Source organism: Diorhabda sublineata, chromosome 2 (genome assembly GCF_026230105.1).
Source record: "Diorhabda sublineata isolate icDioSubl1.1 chromosome 2, icDioSubl1.1, whole genome shotgun sequence".
Taxonomy (NCBI): Eukaryota; Metazoa; Arthropoda; class Insecta; order Coleoptera; family Chrysomelidae; genus Diorhabda; species Diorhabda sublineata.
Window position 1 is genome coordinate 13,632,420 of NC_079475.1, and position 24,299 is coordinate 13,656,718.

The 24,299-nt window shown below is 31.8% G+C and overlaps 1 protein-coding gene across 1 annotated transcript in view; it reads right to left on the bottom strand.

Annotated features, from left to right (window-relative positions):
- The window catches only part of LOC130452847 (unconventional myosin-Ia), a 34,443-nt gene that overhangs the window by 7,349 nt on the left and 2,795 nt on the right, over window positions 1–24,299 (bottom strand). Inside the window, exons 2-3 of the mRNA XM_056792325.1 lie at window positions 5,528–5,739; window positions 3,855–4,001 (exon numbers count right to left, since the gene is read on the bottom strand). Coding sequence (XP_056648303.1) covers window positions 3,855–4,001; window positions 5,528–5,739 — 359 coding nt within the window. The remainder of the gene's footprint in view (window positions 1–3,854; window positions 4,002–5,527; window positions 5,740–24,299) is intronic.

Below are 24,299 nucleotides of genomic sequence, written 5' to 3' on the forward strand. Positions count from 1 at the left end.
AGTGGACAGTCTAAAATTACAAATACAAATTTGGCACTGTATATTTTTTTTCTTTGATCGTTACATTGTATGCAGCGACAAAAATAGAGAAATTCAGTTATACAATCGTGGTACTAGACCCGATATACTATGACAAAGTGGACGATATTATGTTTGATCCATCGCTGGAAGAAAGCTTACAGCAACTTTTGAAAATCGAAACCATCGACTATTGTAAGCCCACTGAGTTTTTCGCGCTTTACGATCTTTGGAAGTTGTTGAGAGAAACAGTACCTGTATTTTTTTAAATCCAAAGCACATGTCAGAATTTTGCTGCTCTTACCGTAACCTGATATTCTCATGTTAGTTGTAAAGACTCTTGCGAGATCTTGGAACCCTTAGCTTATTCTTGGATCGCATTGAATTAAGATGATGCACTATAACCGAGTATATATAACTGATTCATCGTTATAACTGTCCATTCTTTAGAGTTTCGATTTCAAATTCAGTTTCGTGTTAAGGCATTTCTAGCGCTCATTTGATCTATGTAATTAAATATTAGGAACTTTGAGCAAACCTGTTATTAACTGTAGTACGGGACACAACGTTAAAAAACGCGCACCTCCTTGACCCCCTCGAAAATTTTGTGTAAGAAAGGGGTGGCACCTTGTTGGAAAGATATTTTAATTTTTTGAATATGAGGCAATCATAACTGAGAAAATTAATTTTTAAAAGGTAAAATTCTAATAATGTCTCTATAATTTATAATATATTATATATAATATAATATATTTATAATATTTAGAATTTATTGTTCAATGTACTTTACAATTAAATTAAATTTTAAAAATAATCCTGAATCACTTCTTGACAAAAGGCGATTTTGGAATTCTCTTACAACATTTTGTGTTAGGGGTTATGTTGTTAATTTCTTCCGTTATCTTAAGTTTAAAATCAACAATATTGTATGTTCTATTAAAATATACTTATACTTTGGATTTTTGATAATCCCATACGAAGTAATCGAGAGCAGTTAAACCAGGGGATCTAGCTGGTCATTTCATCGTTCCATCTCTTCCAATCCACCTATTTGGAAAAATCTCGTTCAAATAATTTATAACTGTTCGTGCAAATTGCGGTGGAGCTCCGTCTTGTTGGTAAATAGGTCGATCTATCTAGATAAACCTCATCATTAACTGTACCCTCAAAAAAATAAAAGCCGATAATTTTATTGGAAGTGATACCAGCCCAGGTGCCACACGACCCTCTTTCTGAGTTAAAATTTTTGAGGGGGTGCTTATATTTTGATACTGAAAATTGTCAATTTAACCATAAAAGTCGAGGGTTGTAGGTTTTTTTCACATAGTACGCAAAAATTGAATTTATTTCATATATATGGACCGCATTGTATATTGGTGGATACTATGGGACCGGTATTATGCTTGATTCGTGAAGAAAGGGGAAAAAACGAACCGAGTAATACTTTTTTATACAGCACCTGAATATTCACATTAAAAAATCCATTTAAAATCATCTATCCTTTTCAAACTCTATTAAAAATAAATTAAAATGAAATTAAAATTCTTTTGAACAGTTACTCTTCTACCTTCTACTGGTAACCTATTTGGTGTATAATTACATTGTTGCCAAGTGTCACTCAAAACAGTTGTTCCGCTTGGAGGTTCTTAAAAGAATGAGTTTCATTAATTATCAACTAAATATAAATATGTTACCATCTTAAAGATAATTTTTGTTTGTTAATTATCAACAAAAAAAATTTTAGTAATAAGTAATCATCAATATTTTCATTTATATATTCAAAAGTTACTTTCTCGACTTAATAATTGCTTCTTCAAATATTTCTTCAGCTGATTTTTATATTTTGAAATAAAAGTATTTCGTACTACCTGGTTATTGAAAATTGCTTGATTATAAATATTATAATTTCATACAAAATATTTTAACGATTCCATCGGTTATTTTGTAAATAGTTATTTTATTAGTCATTTATTTTGAAAATTATAGTACTGCATAGCAGCGTGTGTAGTTCAGCTTTCAAATAATATTATAAACAGATGTTCCAAAAACTTTCAAATATTCAATAATAATTTTTTGAATAAATGTGAAAAGTACAGTTGATACTATTTATACTTTGTTTTTTGAATTTTTGTTACTCAATGAAGTTGTAGTATCTGTAATGGTACTTCCAATGATTATTGAAAATTTATTCTTATTACTTATATTGTCTTCAACGTTACATCTGAAGATTTTAGTCCTATCTCGACATAATAGTGGCGAATTTAATTTGCAGAAGATTGATATCTTTTGAGAACATAATGATAAGTACTGCGTCAACAAACCCACTACTTTCTTCTTTTATGCTATATATGCGTAATTTGCAAAATTTGTATTACAATAGTCAAATATAAAACTTCAAACATGAATACGTAATAATCCAGGGGCCTAAACTTCAACTTATAAGTTCCCTAATACCGTGGATGTATTTTTTTTATAAAAATTGATAGTTCAAAAATATAGGAATTGAAAACGCAAAGTATGCGTGGATTTTCAATGCTGGCAAAATGTTACACAAACCATATGAAGGAGAAATATTTATCGATTTTTTTTTTATAATATATTTTTTCGGCTTTGCAATTCAATTCCTATAGTTTTGAACTGAACTTTTAGAATGACAGCTCCTGAAATATAATGTCATATAATTACATCAATTAAAATCTTCCACAAACTGTCCTTCCCTTTACATTTAGAAGATTTTTTATCGACTCGTTTATTTTTTGGGCTGAGTGGTGTTTTTCATATATTCTGTAGGTAAGCATGTATAATTAGCTCAATCTGTACCTGTTGTATTTTGTGTTTTTCGCACATTAATTGCGATTCTTCTCTACTACATAAGTTATCAATCTCACTATTTTTCGATTAAGAAACTGGCTTTATTTAAGAATTTCAAGGTATTGTTTTTTGTGTAATGTTGTTTATCTATACTTTTAAATGATTCACTGATTTTGAAAATCAAATATTGTAGTGCGGACCTGGACAAATTGTTTACTATTCAATACGAGGTGGAGTGTCTCTTAACTGTTTTTGTAAACATATGATTTTGATATATACTGATACTTATTTTCTATGAATTGGAATTTGTTGCCAAGGACAGTTGATACCTCACGTCCCTCAAAACACTGTCAAAATGCGTTGTGTGGAGCAGAAAAAAATCATTAGTACCCATTTATTTTCTAATATATTAGATAATGTTATATAAAAGTAGTTTCATTAGCAACCCAAATGTAACAACGGAAATGTTTGCCTTTATTCTCATGTCATCATCTGAATGGCATCAGAAAATAACAGTTTAGCTAATTTTGCGTTGCCGGAGAACTCATTTTTGTTCTATCTTAAAGTAAAATGAACAATGGAAAAGTTTAGTCAGTTGCTTTTTTAAAAACAATTCTTAAAAACTAGAAACATTACTACCCATTTTAATTCAAGGTTTTCTAGGAAACTGCTTGGTAACTATTTTGTAGTATTCTGACAACTTCAGAATATTGACTTACATTTCAAAGTTCTGTAAGTGTAAGTTACGCATAAGGAACCGAAAGTTTACAGTTAAACAACCAGTATAACCTATTATTATTTCCATTATAGTCTTTAAAACTTTCTTATTCTTATAAAGTACGTATTTGTTATACTAAAAAAGGAATAGATTCGTAAGGATATAAAAATTCATTTAAATATATAACTGGCAACAGCGCGATATCATCGATAGAATTCAGAGTCGGCCTTAGGCGTTGAGGCAGGTGTCCCCTAAGGTCAGTCGTGTTCAATGACCAATAACTAGTGGAAATAAAGTGAGTACTCACGTAAAAGTTGGACGCTTGAAATCGCGCCTGTAAACATTTCATGACTGCATCTTCGGTAAGCGGTCCATGAAGATGAATTAGATCCTCGAGGTTGGACGAAGACCCTGTAGTGGGCGCTTGCGGTCGTTGTTGCTGTGTTACGGTACCCTATGCATATGTAAATAGGTTGTAATTTCTCACTAAATCAAAATTATGACAAGTTTGAGCAAAACTTAACTGATAAATTTTGAGCATGTTTACATAATTCACACTATCATTATTAGAGAGAGAGGGAGATGCTTTATTGTTAAAAATTGTTACAACTTCTACACAAAAGCTTGTAAAAACTGAAAAATCAAACATAAAACTAACTAAATGAAGATAAGAATAAAATAAATCAGTATACAGCATGCGCGGAATGAAATATTATTAGAATTTTCGTTTACAGAGTAGAAGTCACTTTCCAGTAAATATGCCCTCAAATTATTGCGGAATGCGGGACAAGATAATATCGATTTGATTTCAATTGGCAAGTGATTATGCATCTTATTGCATTGTAAACTATTGAGCCCTTAACTAATTCTGATCGTGGAGTAGGTAGGTAAAAATTGTGGTCTACCTTCCTAAGTGGACATCCGTGAAACGATCTTTCTGAAATTGGAGAAGTGTGTTTACGAATTAGGCAAAGATAAACAAGAAAAAAAGTCAGAATTTTTAATCTTTTAAAGAAATCCCTGCCGTGAGACCCACTGTTTATTCCGAGTAAATATCTAACACCTCTCTGTTGTAGTTTGAACATTCGCTCAAATTGAGTCGTACCGCACGTACCCCAAAAGGGAGGACATATTGAAGATGGGACTCAATAAGGGCATAATAAACTGTTAACGAGATATATAAGATGGAAATTGATTACAACAAGCCCTAAAAATTTTACAGATTCAACGACGTCAAGAGGTGTTATTTAAAAAGGTTTGCAATGTATTTTTATATGATAAAACTTTGGTTTTAGAAACGTTGAGACACAGAAGGGTGATTAGGTCACTAGATGTGGTCCAGTGGACATATTTTAACACTGATGTCTAGATAGGCGATGTCGTTTATAAACAGAAGAAACAAAATAGGGCCTAGTACTGAGCCTTGGGGGACTCCACATTCTATTGGTTTACAAGATGACTTCGTTGCATCAATCCTTACAAGCTGATTTCTGTTGGTAAGGTATGACTTGAACCATGCGAGAGGTGTTCCCCTGAAACCTTAGTACTGCATTTTGCTGATTAAAATATTATGAGAGTCACTGTTGTTTTATTATCCACTAACAAGTTCAAAAAGGAATTATTTTGTATTAGACCTTTCACTAAAATCCAGATCCCCCTACTCCTTTCATTTTTTACCGCAACTCTCCAATTGGAGGAAAAAAAGTCTCACAAATTTTTGGTTCTGATGCTTAGATTATACTCATAGATGCAAATGACTCCCAATCGAAATGTAATTTTATGTAAGGCATCGAAAAATTACAAAAATATTAAAATGTTTTTCCAGATTAGTATATAATCTAGCCATTTTCCAATTCGACAAATTCATTCAATATTTTCTCATCTCGTTGGCAACTATGATTCGTATTCTTCCACTGGTTTTTTCCTAATCTATTTTTTAGGTTAGGAATGAAGAAAATTATGATAATTCTTATATCTTACCAATGGTGCAGGTACATTAAGCGCAGATCTCGGCGGAACGACAGGTTGGGGAGTTGCAGCAACAGGTACTAAAGGAACAGATCCACCTCCACCTTTTAGGGTGGTCGATTGTCCTCCTTGGACATGGAGGCGATTTCTTAGCGTTACAAGTTCAGTGCTTAGACTTCGAAGGCGCTGCTGAAGATGAACAGCCTCATTCGAGGATGATGCATCTGAAAATCAAATAAACTTTAATCAACAATAATTGGTGTTTCGGGACTTGATGCAAAAAAATTCAGGAGTGATAATAATGCTGTGACTTTCACTTACGATCCCCCGTTTCTGAATTAGAAATCAGAACTTAATATTTAAGTACATCTTCTAAATTGAACATTCGAACAATTTTTAAAGGATGATCACGTATGTCCATGTAGTGTTTTTGATGTTTTGACTCGTGCCCAATGGTTAACAATCCATAACTTCTACAGGGACAACCTGTACAATCTAATAATATCAAAAAGTAATTTTCAATCGATTTTTTAATAAAAAGTTACTCTTTGTTTAACTCGATCAAATTTAAGGTTTAGCAGATATGTGGATTTTTAGATCGTTGTACATGCCAAGGAAACCGTTCGCCATGGACATTTTGAAAAAATTATCATAAATTGTAATTATTCATTGAAACCACAATCGAATATTTCTAATTAAACTGTATACTGTGGAATATCGTGTTACTTACATAAGGAAAAGAATGAAATGTAGAGAAATTTAGTTAATTATTCTGCAAATATGTTCTCCAAGAAATGTTTGATTGTGTTACGATGGTTGCTTCTGTCTAACAACATAAAAATAAAAACGTTCGGTGGAGTATGCTACATAATATTACACCACAAAGGCCGAGATTTGAGTACGGTCCAGTTGCTGCTGATGTTAAATATAATGAAAATTGTTACAAAGTCTTCCTAAAATCGACCACTGAGGGTAAAGTTGACCTTTAAGTAACTTTTTCAACACATACAAATCTAAAATCAATTTAGTTCCTTAACCTATAGATATCTATGTATTCAAGATCGTAGAACTCATTTTCTTGATATAGAGTACACATTTATTATTGATTTAATAATAACAGGTATAAACAAGAAATCATATTTTGCTCTACGAGAAAAAATAAAACTGATATTATTGTTGTTTCCTCTCTGCAACTGAAAATAAGAAATGATTTGACCGAGTATATTTCTTGTACTTCTCTATTTATTCTATTCCATTGAAATTGTGAATAAATCCATAAGGTGATTTAAGTAAATTATCGGTTAGAAAACCAGTTTTGAATGGAGTATACTATGAAATGAAATTGAGTCTTTCGACTATTTTTGTTGTTGGTAATATTGATTGAAAGCAACACTTACTCCAACGCATTAAGGTGAAATCGTAGGCTTAACTATATTATTGTTCTAGATCGTGTAGGTATATTTATATATCGTTATGTAAAATGGTGACAGTCAAGATAATTTCCCAGTTATAAGCATAATCGTTTGGAAAGTATACAGAAATTAACGAAAGTAAACAAGCAAACCAAGTGGAAACGCAAACAGCGTTTGGATGACGGAGTATTCTTAAAATAATATCAACGATCATTTCATTCAACTTAGTTTCGTTAATGACCCCCAGAAAATGAATCCATTACGTCGTCAGTCACGTCAAAGATACGGCCCACGGTCCGCTTCCAGATCCTGGGCGGTATCAATAATGCCCGTGATAGCAATGTGTCACAGAAAGAAGAATCATGTTTTTTAGAGCTTTTAGACTTCATTGATGTCTCTACGGATGTTTATAAATAATTTCAAAGGCAGCGCGTGTCTAGACAAGCAAGGGAAAGAAACTGTATCGCCATCTTTTAGCAGCAAGCGGATATATCCTATTATTTTTGTCGAGAACGATAGAATCTTTGCGCTTCGAGTCTAGACTATAGCCTTCCTCAATCATATAAAACGATTGCGTCGGTGCAACGTGAGTCAGTTGAGTCGAGTAATCGAAGCGATACGGCTGGAGAAGGATTTTAATTGTACTGCCAAGTAGTGATTGTGAAGGTATTGTGCAGTTGATTGTGTCGTGCGCGTGTGCTATCCTTTATTGTTGTGTCGAGTTCCATAATTGTTACGATTTTTGGTAGAATGTCACAAAAGTTGATAGTGAGTGCAGAGTTTTTCAGCCTAAATGTTTGATTTGTAATCGAACAGTTGCTGATTGTAAGGAGTTTAAACGACACATTGTCATCTTTAAAATCTAAACTTCAAGATCAACAATCGATGTTTACTAAAGCTAATACAGCGAGCGAAGATGCCATGTTTTATTATTGCATTATAAATCGCGAAAAGATCAAAACTTTTTACTGATGGTGATTTTATTAAAGACTGTATATTGAAAATTGCCGATATTTCATTTCCATCTCAAAAGTCAATAATTCAAAATATTCAGTTCTAAAGAAACACTGTTGCTTCAAGAATAAATTGATTATCCCAAAATTTGGTTCTTCAAATGAAGTAGAAAATTAAGGAATTTTTCAAACTTCTCACTGGCTGTTGACGAGAGCACTGATACTGTTGAAACAGCTCAACTTGCTGTTTTTACACCAGGCATTAACAGCAACTATAAAATAACTGAAGAACTATTAAAGTGCGTTCCATTGACAGGTACTACAACAGCAAATTTTATTTATTATGTAATTGACCGTTTGACAGCATAATATGAATTCGACTGGAATATACTTAGGAACACAACTACGGATGGCGTTCCTTCCATGGCTGGTAAACATTCGGGCGTTGTAACCGAATTAAAACAGAAATCATCAGAGAATTTTGTGAGATTTCACTGTATAATTCATCAGGAATCATTGGCATCCAAATATTTAAAAATAGACCATGTCATGCAACCTATAATTAAAATTGTAAATTTTAAGAGGATCAGAGGACTAAATCACCGATAGTTCAGGCAATTTTTACAAGATTTAGACGAAAAGTTTTTTCTTATTTCATCGAAGTTCGTTGGCTCAATCGAGGAGTAGATTTAGACAGTTTTTTTGCAGTACGTGACTCAATTCAAGCTTTCATGTTAAAAAAAGGCAAACCAATTGATTATGACTTGTTGATTGATTGTGCCTTTTTGGTAGATATGAATGAACACTTGACTGATCTGAATATAAAGTTACAGGGTGAAATTCTGATTGGAATTCCCAAATTACTGAATATGAATGTATGAATTGATCAAGATCGAAAAATCCAAGTAAGGACCATAGAAAGTCGAGATCTTGGAGAATGCGTTATGATCAAATTTGTTGTTATTTTTACAAAGAATATCCTGGTCCCGTTAATCATTACATCTTAATAACGTTTTTAATGGTGGTATGAAATTACTTTTCGGAGTCATAGGAACAAAAAGGAAAAACAAAACTAAAAAATATAAATTAGTTGAATCAAATATGTTAAAAAAAGGAAATATTGAATATAATAATGAATAAGTACCATGATATTATGGGTATAAAATGGAAGATAACAGTATTATCGAAAGAGTATAGTGTTGAGCTCATGCTAGAATGTTAAATATTTTAGGTCAAAGACAGAATGAATATATATTTGGTCCAACCACACGTTCTTACAAATCTAATTCTTGAAAAAAATTCTAAGGTATTATTCTGTACTCTCCTTTTTAAATTGATTGACATTCCTTACTTTCCAATAAAATTATTGAATTAAGGAAATTAACATTTAAAAGGTAGTTGAAAGAGAAAAAAAATTGTATTTTCAATGTCATGATTTATATATTAAACCAGTTTAAATTCATAAAAACATTGCAAACATACGCAAATTATAAATAACTTTGTATTAAATGGATCTTAATTAAAACTAACTAATTCAGTGTCAAGATGAAAAACGAGAAATTGTATAAATTAGTTTCACGCAATTTCATGCCTCTAACAGCATTGAATTAAATAGACATACATAAATTTTTGATGAGAAGCTGCAGATCTTGATAGTGAATGACCTCGAATTTATTTTCAAATAAAATCAACTGCATATCATTGATGCATTATAGAAAATATATATAATCAGTTGTACATTCCAATAGGAATAGGAATAGTAACCGCCCAATCAATAGCTCTTCAACTCATTTCTTGTAGGGAGTTCTTACTAAGCAGCAGTAAAAAAATAAGTGAGCGCGCACGAGTTTGGTAGATTATCTCGTCTCGCTTTCTGTGACTCGCATCCGGAAAACCGACGTGAAGCGAATCGTAATCGCATTTTCTCGTGTCGTATAATGAAAAGTTTAGAGTGGCCATAATACCTATATATAATCGGTTGTACATTCCTTTAGGAGTAGTAAGAGATTAAGTTTTCTTTGACTTATTTCTTCTGGGGTAGTCAATCCCCATTCCAACCATTTTTTTTAAGTTTCTTGCTTGTTTTGGCAATATTCCACCACCATTTGCTGACTCCCATTTTCTTCAGATCATTTGTTATTTGACTTTTAAGTTCTTCTTCATCAGTTTTTGTTAGATTCATCGTTCCTCATCCATAGTAACTTATTATATACTCGACAGCCTGCTTAGATCCTTTGAGTAATTTCCTCTCCTCGTTCATTATGTTTGTTAATTATTATTGCCAGGTATTTAAAATTGTTAACTTCCTCGGGTATATATACCTATCGCTTCATTCTTATGATTAGCGCCACCATTTAGTTCTTTACTTTTACTGGCATATTTAGTAGAGTGCATAGAGCACGTTTTTGGGTTTCCTTTTTTGAATATGCAATATACGGCTCCACTATTCCATCCGTCTGGCATTTGTTTTTCCATATTATCTTTGGTGTAGTCAATTCAGTAATTCATTTGCCACGTATTTTATCTCATTGAAGAAATCATCTCGACCTACTGTTTGAAAGGATTGATACAACGATGTCTTCCCGCAAGCCAATAGAATGTGGAGTGCCCCAAGGCTCAATACTAATCCCTATTTTGTTTCTTATGTTTATTAACGACATCGCCTATCTAGACATTAGTTGTAAAATATGTCCATGGGACCATTTCTGACCTAATCAACCTTCAATCATGGTACGATTCTAATTTTCTGTATCTCAACACCATTGACTTCGTTAAATCTGTAAAATTCTTAAGGCTTATTGTGGACAATTTCTTGAAATGGAACTTACATATTGCCGCCTTATCTAAGGAATTAATTTCCTCCTGTTTTGCGCTGTGATCAGTTTCCGAAGAAATGAACTTATCCACCTCGTTAACAGTTTATTATGACCTTCTGGAGAAAGATTCTGACTATTCCTTCCTTATTCATCTTTGAATCAGTTTGCCCAATTCGTAACCACGCTGCTCTAATTTCAGAACGCGTAGCACGATCTTTATCTACCTACGCCACGTTCAGAATTAGTTGAGGGCTCAATACTTTACAATGTAAAAAAATGCAGAATCATTTGCCAATTGAAATCAAATCTTTTTGTTTTTGAATTTTTACAAGCTTTTGTCTACATATTGTAACAATGTTTTGACAATAAAGCATTTCTCTCGGTCTCTATCTCTTTATATTAGATTATGTTGTGAAACAGAAATTTTATATACGAAATTAATGTGTAATATTTGTGTATGTAGTCATATACAACACGACCCAAAGGATCTTTGGGTCGTAGGACCCTTTCTTGAAGCGTTATAAAAATTCTATTAAAATATTTTTATTTACTATATCGAAACTTTCCAACAATGAGATGAAGGCGGCGGAGTCTTTTTGTTATATTTGACCGAATTTTCTGCCCCTTCAAAAAAACAGAGATAGTATACCAAATTAACAGAACAATATTTCAACTTCCTGACATATCGCAAGATAAATACAATGCAACTTTCTTATTTTTGTTGTAAAATTTCGAATATTTTCCATGTCGAAAATTGATGTAACCGAATTTGGGAAAATTCCGGTACTCATATTGACAATCTATAGATTGTTGTGAATATTCACTTGGAAAAACGAGTTATTCAAGTTGTAAGCAGTTGATTAACTGTGATAAATCTAAATCAAATCGACGTGTTACTGTTAATTTGCAGCAATAATCCAACAATAACCATTCTGCAATCGACAGCACGTGGTTATCGTATAGAAATATCGCATAATGATTGGTGAAAAAATTAAAGAACATTCTAAGAATTTCTAAAATGGAAGCAGTATCGTATTGAGCTCGAATTGTCAGTATTTATGTTTATAACATTTGTTTGAAATTAATACATTATTCCTAAACGTGTTTATCCAAATTTATTGGGACAAAACATGTTTATCTGGTGTCTGTTTTAGCTGACGATTACGTCCTAAACCGCGTCAAATCGGTTTTATATAATTAAAGACAGTATTCAGAATAAATTTTGAAAATTAAAAATTCGTTTGCCATTTTACAATGTCGATATTTGATTATTAATTGTATCATCGTATCGGTTTATGGTTAGAATGTTTTCCATGTAACAACTGCCACTTTTGCTTATTTACAAGATAGATATTTCTCCTAAAAAGCCTGTTTAAATAATAACTTTTGATGAACACTTATACAAGAAATAGTTAATAGTGAGAAAATCTAGTGCTTCATATAACTATGAAACTTTCCAATGATTTGGATCATTGTATCACAAAGTAATAGATAGATGTGGTTGCAAACGGAGAAAAACTACATGAATTGATAAAATTTTTCTAAGAAATAACGACCTGCTTGGTTATGATGTTAAAGTGAATACATCAACTATATCGAGAAGCCATAGAACCAAGGAAAAAACAATTTCTTATTAAGGAAATGGTGACAAGTACTTGGCATGGGTCAAAAATGTGTATCAATGTTGTTAGTAGAAGTTAAGTGACTAGATCGTATCCAACAGACTGACAAATACCACTATAAACAAATGTTTATTCCTTTTTTTTTTAATTTAACTTTGCCTCTTGTCATATTACGAAATTGGCGTGACTTTTATGCGGAAATATAAAATAAAACTGCTTGATTGGCTTGGTAATTCACCAGATCTAAACCCAATTCATAACTCAACGAGTAGCTAAGATGTATTGCACTAAATAGGAAAAAATTTTGAAAAGTGTGATTTCACGATGATGAAGTCAAAATATGTTCGCTAAATTAGTTGAATCAATACCAAGATGTGTTGTTGAGATCATTTTTGCTCGAGAGGGACATACTTTATACTAATATATACATTCTTTAATCAGACTATAGTAAATTATGAATGAAAGCTGAGGTTTTAGAGAAAAATGAGTTTTTTCATTTGTTCCAATTATATCGAACAAGATATACAAAGATGTCTAAATATAAGTTCAAGCAGATAATCTGGCGATAATAACGAAAGCTATAAGGAACTTAAAGGAAACATTCTTTAAGATCGAGCAGGAAACTGGTGAATGGGGTATAGAACTAAATGAAGAGAAGACTAAGTATATGGAGTAGAAAAGAAAACAGAATGTATTCGGTTAACAATTTAAAATAATCGGGAATAACAGTTAACAACCAAAATGAGCGAAGAGAGGAAATTACTCAAACGATCCAGGCAGACCACCGGGCTTACCATAAATTCCAGCCTCTTATGTTATGCAAAAAAATCAGTAGACGTACCGAAATGATAATCTACAAACAGCAATAAGATCAACAATAACCTATTGATGAGAAACGATGAATCAAACGAAAGCTGATGAAGAAAAACTTAACAGCTTCGAAAGAAAACTGATGAGAAGAATATGACCAAAGATGAAATTAGAGAAATCTTAAGTGAAGAGACTATTACTAGATTTATACGGTGGTGAGGACGCATAAAACAAAATAGTGGAGTTGAAAAAATAATAGAATGGAATCCCTTAGGAAACTGAATCAAAGGAACAGCAAAAAGCAAATGGGAAAGTTGAGTAAATAATCTGAAGAGTCGGCGGATCTTGGAATAATACCCAGGACAGGTTAAATTGAGAAAAATAACGAAAGCCAAATCATGTTAGAAACCACTTAAAATGAGTCAAAGAGCTGATTAAGCGGTTATTATTCCTATTAGAGTGTACAACCGATTATATTATATAGGTATTATGGCCACTCCAAACTTTTCACGAGGCTACATAAGGAAATACGAATATGATCCGCTTCACCGCGGTTTTTCGGTATGAATCATTTGGAATTAAAAAAATTCTTAACACAAGGATAAAAATAAAGTGTATGCCTCATAGGATCTGATAAGTGAAGGATTAAATATAGGCACTACTTCTTGTGGAGAACAATCCATCAACTTCTTTGTTTTGTCTTTCTTTTTTAGTTTCGAGATATAAACTCAAGGCACATAAAGTAGCTAATGCGGTCAGTTGAATCACGTCCAGTTGTGCGCCAATTTTCTAGACAATTCATTCAAAGTTCTGATCAATTTTTTTACTAATTTGAATCTAATGGAAAGGACACTATCCAATTGATTCCAATAAGAAGTCTTCCTTCCAAACCACAATATAATCATATATTTTTATACCCAAAAGTGACGAATTTTTCATACTAACGTTTTGTCTAGTTTTTGAAATTTATATTTATTTGACTATATTCATCATTGACATTGTCTATCATGCCACAACTGTCCAATTGTACATCAAATTTTTGCTTATATTGCCACAAGCTTAGTTTTAGTAGGTTATATTTCTTATTCTTCTCTGATTTCTGTATTTCTCACTTTATCTTTTCTATTAACTCCTCATGTTTTTCTTCAGGTCGTATTTTGTATTTTTGCATAAATATGATACTTCAGGATTAAAATTTTTAAAATAAAACTGATCGATTGTGTTTCATACTCTATATACTCTAAGATTAATTTGTGATGAAAATAACACTGGATAATGAACTTAGAAAGAATTCAAATATTATATTGATTCCCAATGAGAATTTGGTTTGCCCAAATACATTCAGAAGAGACCTCCTACATCATCACCAATATTACATTTCAAAGTGACTGAAAATATTCCCGAATAGGTTTTTGGACGGTTTAAAAGATTTTTTACTTAATGACTCAACGTAAGATTAGGCACATGATGTATAAATGGAAAGAAGTAAGTCTAGTACTGTTATGTTAATTATTGATTTTTTTTGCTTTAGTTTCTGTAAGAGATAATAATTATTTCTGACCCTCCCTATAACTTTAATCTGGTTCCTGTAGCTCATTTTGTATAACGAACAATTGATCCACCCAAGCCTCCGGCGTTTATTTTTAAAACGACGGTTCTTAAGCATCGCTTTCATCTCTTGTTCTGATTGAGTTCTTCTTCGTGTTGTTTGAACGTATTTCTTAGAAAACAGAAACCTACCAGTTGTGAACCCTCACGAGGCCTAGTTGCTGAGATATAGGGTGTTCAAAATTTTAAATCAAAATCAAAAATTTGCCATAAATCAAGAACGTCTTCAAATTTTTTTTTTCAACTTTGGTTACCAATACGCTCGTTAATAAAGTAATATAATGACATAAACAAACTTTGGAAAAATTTAACCAGTGGCGCGCTCTCGGGGTTAGTTGTCACTTTTATCCCGCTATTTTTTACACCACTGGAGCAAATTCTTTTTTTAGTTTTGTTTTAAATTGCCTGATTATTTTTAGTTGAAAAACTAATAACCTTTTATGGAGCTAAAATGAGCGGTGTTTTAGAAATTTGCATCTAAAAAGTCTGCAAGCACGTAAGTAATTACGAATTAATCAATTATTCATTTAATTTCGAATAATGATTAAGCGTAATTAGTTCAAAACAAATAAAAATTATTCATAATCTCAAGTTTTCAAACTGTTGGCGGCTTACTTCAATACACTTATTAAACCGTTTTGTAATTGAAAAACGTGTCTTTGAGAATAAATCTGGATGGGATTGAATGATTTCTGCCGCATCTTGAATTTTTGTTCAGATAGCCCCATATAAAAAATCTATAAGATTTAAGGAGGCCAACAATTGGGTCTACCCCGACATCCATTTAAATCATTATTTTGCTTCAGTGGTGTAAAAAATAGGGCGATAAAAGTGACAACTAACCCAGACAGCGCACCACTGGTTAAAGTTTTTTTATGTCAAAATGTTACTTTATTAAGGAGCATATTAGTCACTAAATTTGAAAAAAAAATAAAGTCGTTCTTGATTTATGGTAAATGTTTGATTTTGATTCAAAACATCCTATATCTCAGCAACTAGGCCCCGTAAGGGTTCGTATTCCTATATCAAAATGAATCATTTATTGAGTTGTGGTAGAGCGTTGTCATCTTGAAACAAAGTGTAAAAATCATATCTTTCTATATTATAATATATTTTTCAACACAGTAACACTATTTAACTGCCTCGAATTCCAAGGATTGAGTTCAGGGTCCTTAAAAAATGTCAAAACTGATAAAAATTACCTGTAACAGGTTCCGCTTACATGCAGGTAGTTTCGGTGATATAAAAAGACCAAATGTTTGTGTGGAAAGAGAATATCAATATGTATAGTGATCCCACAAGAAGTGGTATATATATAGTTTACATTGTAAAGTATTTATCTGAAAGAATTGTTGACCAAGGTTTCTTTCAGTCTGAACAAAAGATATGCTGTTATATATTCGAAGGCATTTTTAGGTACCATTATTTTTTGAAAAATCATTTATATACATTGGAGTTTTTAAAAAAAAATGATTTTTCATGAGAAGCTATTTATCATACATTGAAAAAGGTTATGAATGTGAAAATTTACTGTTCATGCTATTATGGCCCAATGTTTTTAGCGACTGACTCACAATATATATATATATATATATATATATATAGTACGCACCAACTGGGAAAAATATTATGACTGGATAAAGTGTCATTTAATGCGAACTTTATCATATTTTACAGGTGTTTCTAAACCAGTCAAAGATTTGAACAAAAAAACTTTTTTTTCTATCAAGATTTATAATTTATTCAATGAATTTTTCGTCTATTTCAACATAAAGAAATGGGCATAAGTCAGGCAACGTTAGCATGGAAAATACATCCTACCATACTCGCCAAAAGAATAAGGTTCCAGCAATAGGGTTTCTTCTTCTTCTTTTTCTTCCTCTTTCAATAGGACCAGGTCCTATTCAATCCTGTACGTTTAGCCCTCTTTCTGGATCTTCCTGGAAAGCTGAACTCCTGCTCTAGTACCACCTCTTTAGTGGTCTGCCTACAGGTCATCGTGTGTTTGCCCATCTGTCTTCTGGCATTCTTTCTATGTGATCCCTCCAGAATGTTTTTCGTGTCCTGACCCATGTCACCACATCCTGTACGCCCAATTCTTTTCTTATTCTTGATGGTTCGCATTATTTTCATCTCTATGGTTCTCATTATTATTTTTGCTGTTGACGTCTCGGCTCGGGATTCTAAGGTATATGTGAGAATAGGTCTCACACACGTTTTATAGATTCTGGTCTTGTTTTGTGAGCTAATCGCTTTGTTTCTCCACACTATATCTCTCAGACAGCCGCCGACTTTGTCTGTCAGGTTTCTTTCACTAGATATATTCATTCCCAGGTAATTGAATCTTGATACCTGCCGTATTATTCCGCTATCGTCTGCCAATTTGCATCTAATGGGATCTTTTGATATTACCATTGATTGTGTCTTGTTGACTGAGATGCTCATATTAAATTTTTCGGCAGAAATTTTCATTTTATATAGTAGACGTTGTAAGTCGTCTTCATTTTCTGTATAAAACAATACCTTTAGGGAGCGGTGACCCATTATGTGTCCTGCATTGCCTTTGTTGACAATAGGGTTTGTTTATTTGAAACTCTCCTTTGGACTAACAGCAAGTGACTTATTAAAGAAAAATTTCGTTCCTCAGAGGATTCGAACCTCCGATTTCCATGTTGAAAGGAAATTAAGCACTTCGATAACCTTACTAACTACACTTTGACAAATACAGGAATGAATGTGAATGACTAGAGTATGGTAGTAGGGATTAGTACGGTCCCTCAAGCAGGTCATTTTAACTCTCTTACGTTTGTCACTCCTATATTTGACGAACTGTACAGCGTTATGGAAATATGGAACACAGCGTTAACACCAATAAAAAATCTCCACTATTTAACGTTACTTAGTGCCATCTTATATTTCCTAAAAGTAACTGTTTGATCTAAAATTAACTCTAAAATATCTGACTACAAAGAGAAACTATTATTTGGAATCTACAGAGGAGACAAAAGAACAGTGACTGAGTAAAAAATCATCCGCCAATTGTCAGATGTCAAAGTTACCTTTCGAATGATAAGTCAAAAGTCATTTGGAGTGATTTTTTATTTGACTTATATACAACGTTATTTATATCAAGTTTTAAGATTTGCTGCGTTCGGATGACTCATGACTGTTCGGTATAGTTTGGCAATTTACCTTATTTCGATGTCACTGCTCGATTCGCGTACGATTATACAAATGTTTCAGCACTTTTTACTCCGAATAAGATTTATGTTGACTTTTGGGTCTATTATTGTATACGTACATAATGTGAAACATCCCATACCATTCAGATTCTTTGTATCTTGGTGATATTTACAATAAAATATTATCATATAAAAATGCTTGCTTATTGCTTATTTAATAAAAATTTCATTGGAGAGAAGATTCGAACCTCAGTTCTCCATGTTGGAAATTAAGCACTTGAGGTTCAATAAAAGTTTCGACGAGATGTAGATATATAAGCAGATAAGCAATTATTCGGAGAAAGTATCAATATCAATATCAATATGGTTTCAATAACAAAAAAAAAACATGATTTTATAGCATATGAAACTAAAAACTGAAAAATAAGTAGATAAATATAGGACAATTTGTCTCATATTTCTCCTACATCGAGTCCCCGACGCTTTTTTGACAATAATAGTATTTTTAATTTATTATTGTTTTAAGTTTAATTTAAGAAAAAATATTTTCAAATTTTTAGTTTCATGTGTTTTCGAAGCGTGTTTTATTTTTGTTTCTATTTATATAATCAATAAGGGCATGAGTAATGATTGTTGATTTTTAAAAAATATTTTCATTGTTCTAATCAGCAGCTTTCTTGTGACGAAAATGATTTTGTTCGGATCAATTTCACATAATATCTCGAGGAAAGTAATTCATTGAACTCATTAGCGACAACACACACTTTTACTTCAATACATTATTGAGTTTCACAATTAATATCGATAGAATACCATCTTGTGCATTAGCAGTGCACTCAATCTAGTTGTTAAAGCGAGCTTTGAATCACTCAATTCATGTTATGGACAAGGTACACATTATCAGAAAATTAATGCAAAATTTGATTTAGGCTTGTTATTGAACAACCTGTTATTAATTTAATAAATGGTTGGACAAAAAATATTTAAATCGTAAATTATCATGAATAACATAGATCGAAAACATTAATATTCATAATTACTTCTACGAAATTTTGAGAATAAAACAGTTACTTATAACCTGCAGATACGTGACATAATTTTACGTTGAAAATTTATATTGAAATGCTGATCCTACAATACAATAAAGTTTGTACCAATAGGTAGAACTAATCTCATATTATACATGATGTTTCATAAGTACAAGACACTTGGTTGAAAACATAATTTTCACGAATACCCGTAAATTAAGTTTTGCATTATTTATCAAAATTGAATCAGTATTTTCAAACGTCCATTTTTTTTCGATTTTCAAGTTTTGTAGTTTAAATATCAGAATACATCGATTTTTGTTAAAAAAGAGATTTTATTACGAATGTAAATGGGTGAAATCAGCATTTTAATTTCGGAATAATATCTAAGGCTTTAAAGATACATGACTGCATTTTTGATGTTCACGAAATAACTGACATAATTTTGCAAAACTCATCACGGTTTAATACATTCATTGTTTATGAGGTTTTATCATCTGACATAATTTCAGATTTCAAGAAATGGCAAAATAGTATACAGTAATACTCTCTTTATGTTCGTTTGTGAGTCTAAGTTAAAAGGATGTGTTAAAACCTACCCTACAATGAATAGTATTATTCACCACAACTTTTTACTGGCTAAGACAAGAGCAGATACTCTCACCCCACCTTCTTTTAAGGACTTCCAAGGTCGAGTGCCAATAAAAACTGCAAATACGGAGGATATGGCATCGGGGATTTTCCAAAGAAATTTGTAACTGGCCAACTGATGATAGATCTCAAGAAATTACCAGCGATTTCCAGGTTGAAGAACCCAACGATGAACCATATATCAGAAATATGGCCTCAAATCTATATCTTTGATTTTTTTCCTCTTTTAAACTCATTTAAGTAATTTTGCTATCTTTTTAGTAACTTGTAAAAATTGATGTACTTGAAATTTAATGGTTTTTTTTATCTCCTTGCAACTTAAAGGGGGGATAGTTCCACATTTTTAGAGCTATATAACTAAATTATGGATAAATATACAAGTGCAAAATTTTGAATCTTGTTGTGAATTGAATTTCATGTTGACATTTTTTATAAATATTTTAGGTGAAATATTATGATTTAAATAGTTTTTCTTAGTTTTCCGAAAGTTTACTTTCTTGGACTTTTAGAAAAACGATTCAATAAGCGCGTGAAAATATTTACTAGTAACGTGAAATTACAAATAGATAAAATATTGAGTGTCAATATTTTGGGGAAATAAAACAAGTTTCTGATATACCAAAGTAACAATTAGTAACTTTTTCAGGGACAACTACAATCACATCGTGATTATATAAAACAATGTCAACATCTTTGCATGGTGCAAGACAACGTGCAAGAAATTGCATGAATTTAATATTGCACATCGTTTGATATTATGCAAATCTCTTACCACTGCATCATGGCTGCCCCAATAAATATTTCAAGTAAATTAAACAAAATTGTTTTAATATTTTGGAACCTATTTAGAAATGGAAATAACAAAACTAAGTGAAAAGAAAAGAAAAAAGTGGTCAGTGAATTACTGCTGTTGGTTGTTACGCGAAAAGTAACTAGAATTCTCCGTAGAACTGCAACTTGCACGCAATAAAAAAAACATCGAATCGATAAAGGCCGCTTGACATGAGGCAAGACAACGTACAAGAAATTGCATACAATTTCTTGAAAGATCAAAATATTTCCATTGCATCATAGTGGCCACTAATCAAAATTCCATAAAAAAATAAACCTCAAATTTTAATTTATATTTTGTGGTAGGTTTATAGGCTGCTGCCTTGCTTTTGGAGTCTAAAGGGCAGAAAACAGCAACTAGGCGATGGCGAGCCAAGCCAAGAGAAAATAATGAAAAACATGAATTTATCTATGGAATTAGACGAAAAAATATACAAAACATTACATGAAGAAACATTTGACAAACTGCCAAGAAAAATAAAATATAACATAATAAAAAATCCCTAGCAAGAAACGTGATATCAGAGCAGATCAAAAACTCATTTCTTCCTAGAAATGCAACTTGCACGCTATAAAAATGGCGCGAGTGCGAGATCTTGCATGAAATAATCAGTTGAACTTCATCTACGTATACTTTTCATCAAGAAATATTGCATTGCATCATATTAAGCGGCCTTAAACTAACAGTAAAATTAGACAAGAAATTTCCAAAATATACACCAACGCCTCTTCTCGGTCGCTGAAGACGAAAATTTGGTTATAAAAACGCACATTAGACAGTTTAATTTGATTATCGGTGTGTGCATATCAATTGCAGAAGACAGTTATGCATGGAGCAATCAATATTTCATAAATACGCACGGCGCTCATACCAAATTAAGAAATGAAAAATAATGTTTACTCCCCGTATAAAATTCGGTAAACATCTAACAAACCGTCAGTCCACGTGGACTCATCATCTCAACTGTTTTCCATTTCTATTGGTTGAAGTTGTCGGAAGGCATGTGTACACAATTTTTTTGAAATATTCCTACTAGATAGTCTGCTATAAGCAGTGACATGGCTAGATGAGATTTATTTAATTCATAAATTTCTTTAAATAAATATAAATATGAGTATTATTTAGACCATATGCGAATGAAGACAATGAAATTGCACAGTGTAGCGAGATGAATTTAATAATAAAGATTTAGATATACAAACACAGTTATTTAAAGTTATTTAAAATAATTTTAATGCTTAAAAAGGAAAATATTCAGCAATCTGATGATAAGGATTGATGCATTAACTAGAGTAAATACATTTTCTATTTATCGAGTAGTCACGAAAGGGATTGCTGTGGATCATTCACTGAGGTGAAAAACATGTAATGAAAAACTGAAATCAATTGACAATGCTACTCAAGATTTTATCCGTAGGAAAATTATAGTTTATATAAGGAGATCTGGGTTGCGCCATTAGAAATAATACAGCAAAATGTAGCATGTCAGTTTTGTCAGTATATGGTTTTAAACAAAAAAAACTGAATAAACGGATGGCATTAACCGAATCGTGAAGGATTTTTCGATGGCGACAAGATTATTTGCGTCAGATATGGTACAAAAAGGGCTCAGTAACGTATGGTACACTGTTTAAACCAAACTCCCTTACAGGCTGGTATATTTTACTTGTCTATTTTATAAACTGCAACTGATATTAGATAAACTTTAGTAACCAGTGAGTTCAGCTCATAAAGTGAGGCAACGTCAATTGATAATTGTTTCATTAATGTTTTCAAATAGATCGGTGATGTCTTCGACCACGTGATTCCAATGTTACTGGTTCCGCATAAAGTCAAGAATGTGTGCTATTTGACGTGCAGAGAGGGAATTAATTACAACATGTACCGGAAGTCGTAATACACCAAATAAATAATATTTATATTAATATTTAATGTCGGCGGGTATTTGAATGATATTATTTCTATAATACTACAATATCAAAAGAACAAATACTACGGAGACTCAATAGTAACCGGAATAGCATTGCCGTGGGCGGAGCGTTTGTAGTATGACACCTTTCTTCCGAGATACAATAAATAGTGTCACTGTCACTGAAAATAACTTACATAGATGATGATATGAGAATACGAATGGTTTGCGCGATTTGGAAATGACCTAACCTCGTTGTTTAGTTAGGTTAGGTTATGTTGATCGTTCTTGACCCTTTTCAACTCTTCGAATCGACGAAATTTCAAGATCTTACGTTCACATTTTGTTGATTAATTATTTTTTAACTGTGAGTACTAGGTTATCTTGGACCTCTATCAGAAAATTTTAACAGAAGATTTGGGAATAACTGTCAATGAGAAAAAATATTGAGATATGAGGCTTTGAAAAAACAGATTGAATCTGATACGAATTTTCTCTAGAAGGTCGGAACTAGTGATTATTCATAGTGCTATGATTGTAATCAGAATAAAACCAACTGTCATGTCAATGAAACATGCTATCGTTAAAAAAATGTCGTCAAGTTAAATCAAACATCAAATCAATGCTGATTTGCTGCAAACAGAGTTTATTCTCCAAGTAAGAGCGTCAATCAAATGTCGAAAATATTGAGCAGTGGTGTTGGTCAGAAAAGATCGGATTTTTAGCACACATACCACATCTATGTTAAACAGTTATTGAGTAAAAATAATAGTTACTCTAACTTAGTTATAAGCTTATTGTGGAAAATATGGAATTATCTATGTTGTAAACATAATTTCGTTTATTTTTGGATCCTCCCTTCATGTTGTATTTATTTTTTTAACTTTAACTTTGATTATTTTGAAAATTTGTACAGTTATTTATCAATCTGCTAACGAAAGATTACGAGATTACACCAATTTTAGTCAACTTTATTTAGGATTTTTACAGTAAATTACTCAATTATATGTTGTAGATGAACTGTAGATTTTTGAATCTATCGCTAGTTGCTAATCGATTTTTCGTGAATCGGTAACATTTCATTCAGATTATACGTTATGAAGTCAAGTACCTTTCCATTGTTCACAAGAAATTAATTGTGAGATTTGAACAAAACCGGAGTGAAACTAATCGATTCCGTTAAACAAGAAGATATAAATAGCATTCGCTGTATACAATACTTGTTGATTCATACATGAGTGCACTCTGTTATTGTAAAATGTACAGAATTTTTCTAGATACTTATCAGTAGAGCTGCAATTAATACGTGGGAACACGATCTAATAAAAGTATTGATTTAAAGTTGGTAATAATAGCAGATATTTACCATTATGTAACAATTTCATAACTTAAAATATTGACAGGATATGACTAAATGAGTTTTATTAAACAAAATACAAGATCGTGATCATTGAACCAAGATAGAACCACATAAATGATGGAACTATTGTTTGATAGGGTGGAATACGTCGATTCTCTTAGAAAATTGAGGAGATCTTTCTTCAAAACATGTTTGATTATATCGTAAAGTACACATAAGCTCTATAAAATTGGACATAAAAATGGTTTAGAAGTAAAAAAAACACAAAATTTGTTGCTAAATTTGTTCAATCTGTTCCAAAATAATCGACATTCAACTGGAAATTGAAATAGTTAAATATCAGAGAATCGAAACTTAAAATACATCAAAAGTTTTTGATAATTTGCAGGAAGACATTACAAAAAAAATTTTTTAAACAAAATTTGCACAATCATCTCAGCTTAACTTGCAATTTTTCCGTAGTAAAAAATCTAATATGTAACGTTTGCCAGGGACCCTATTTTCAATATTGAATATAAATCAATTTTCATTTTCTTAAACTTTTTAGTTCTTACACCTTTTTATATATTTTTCGTGATGATTTATCTTGACTTTAGATCTC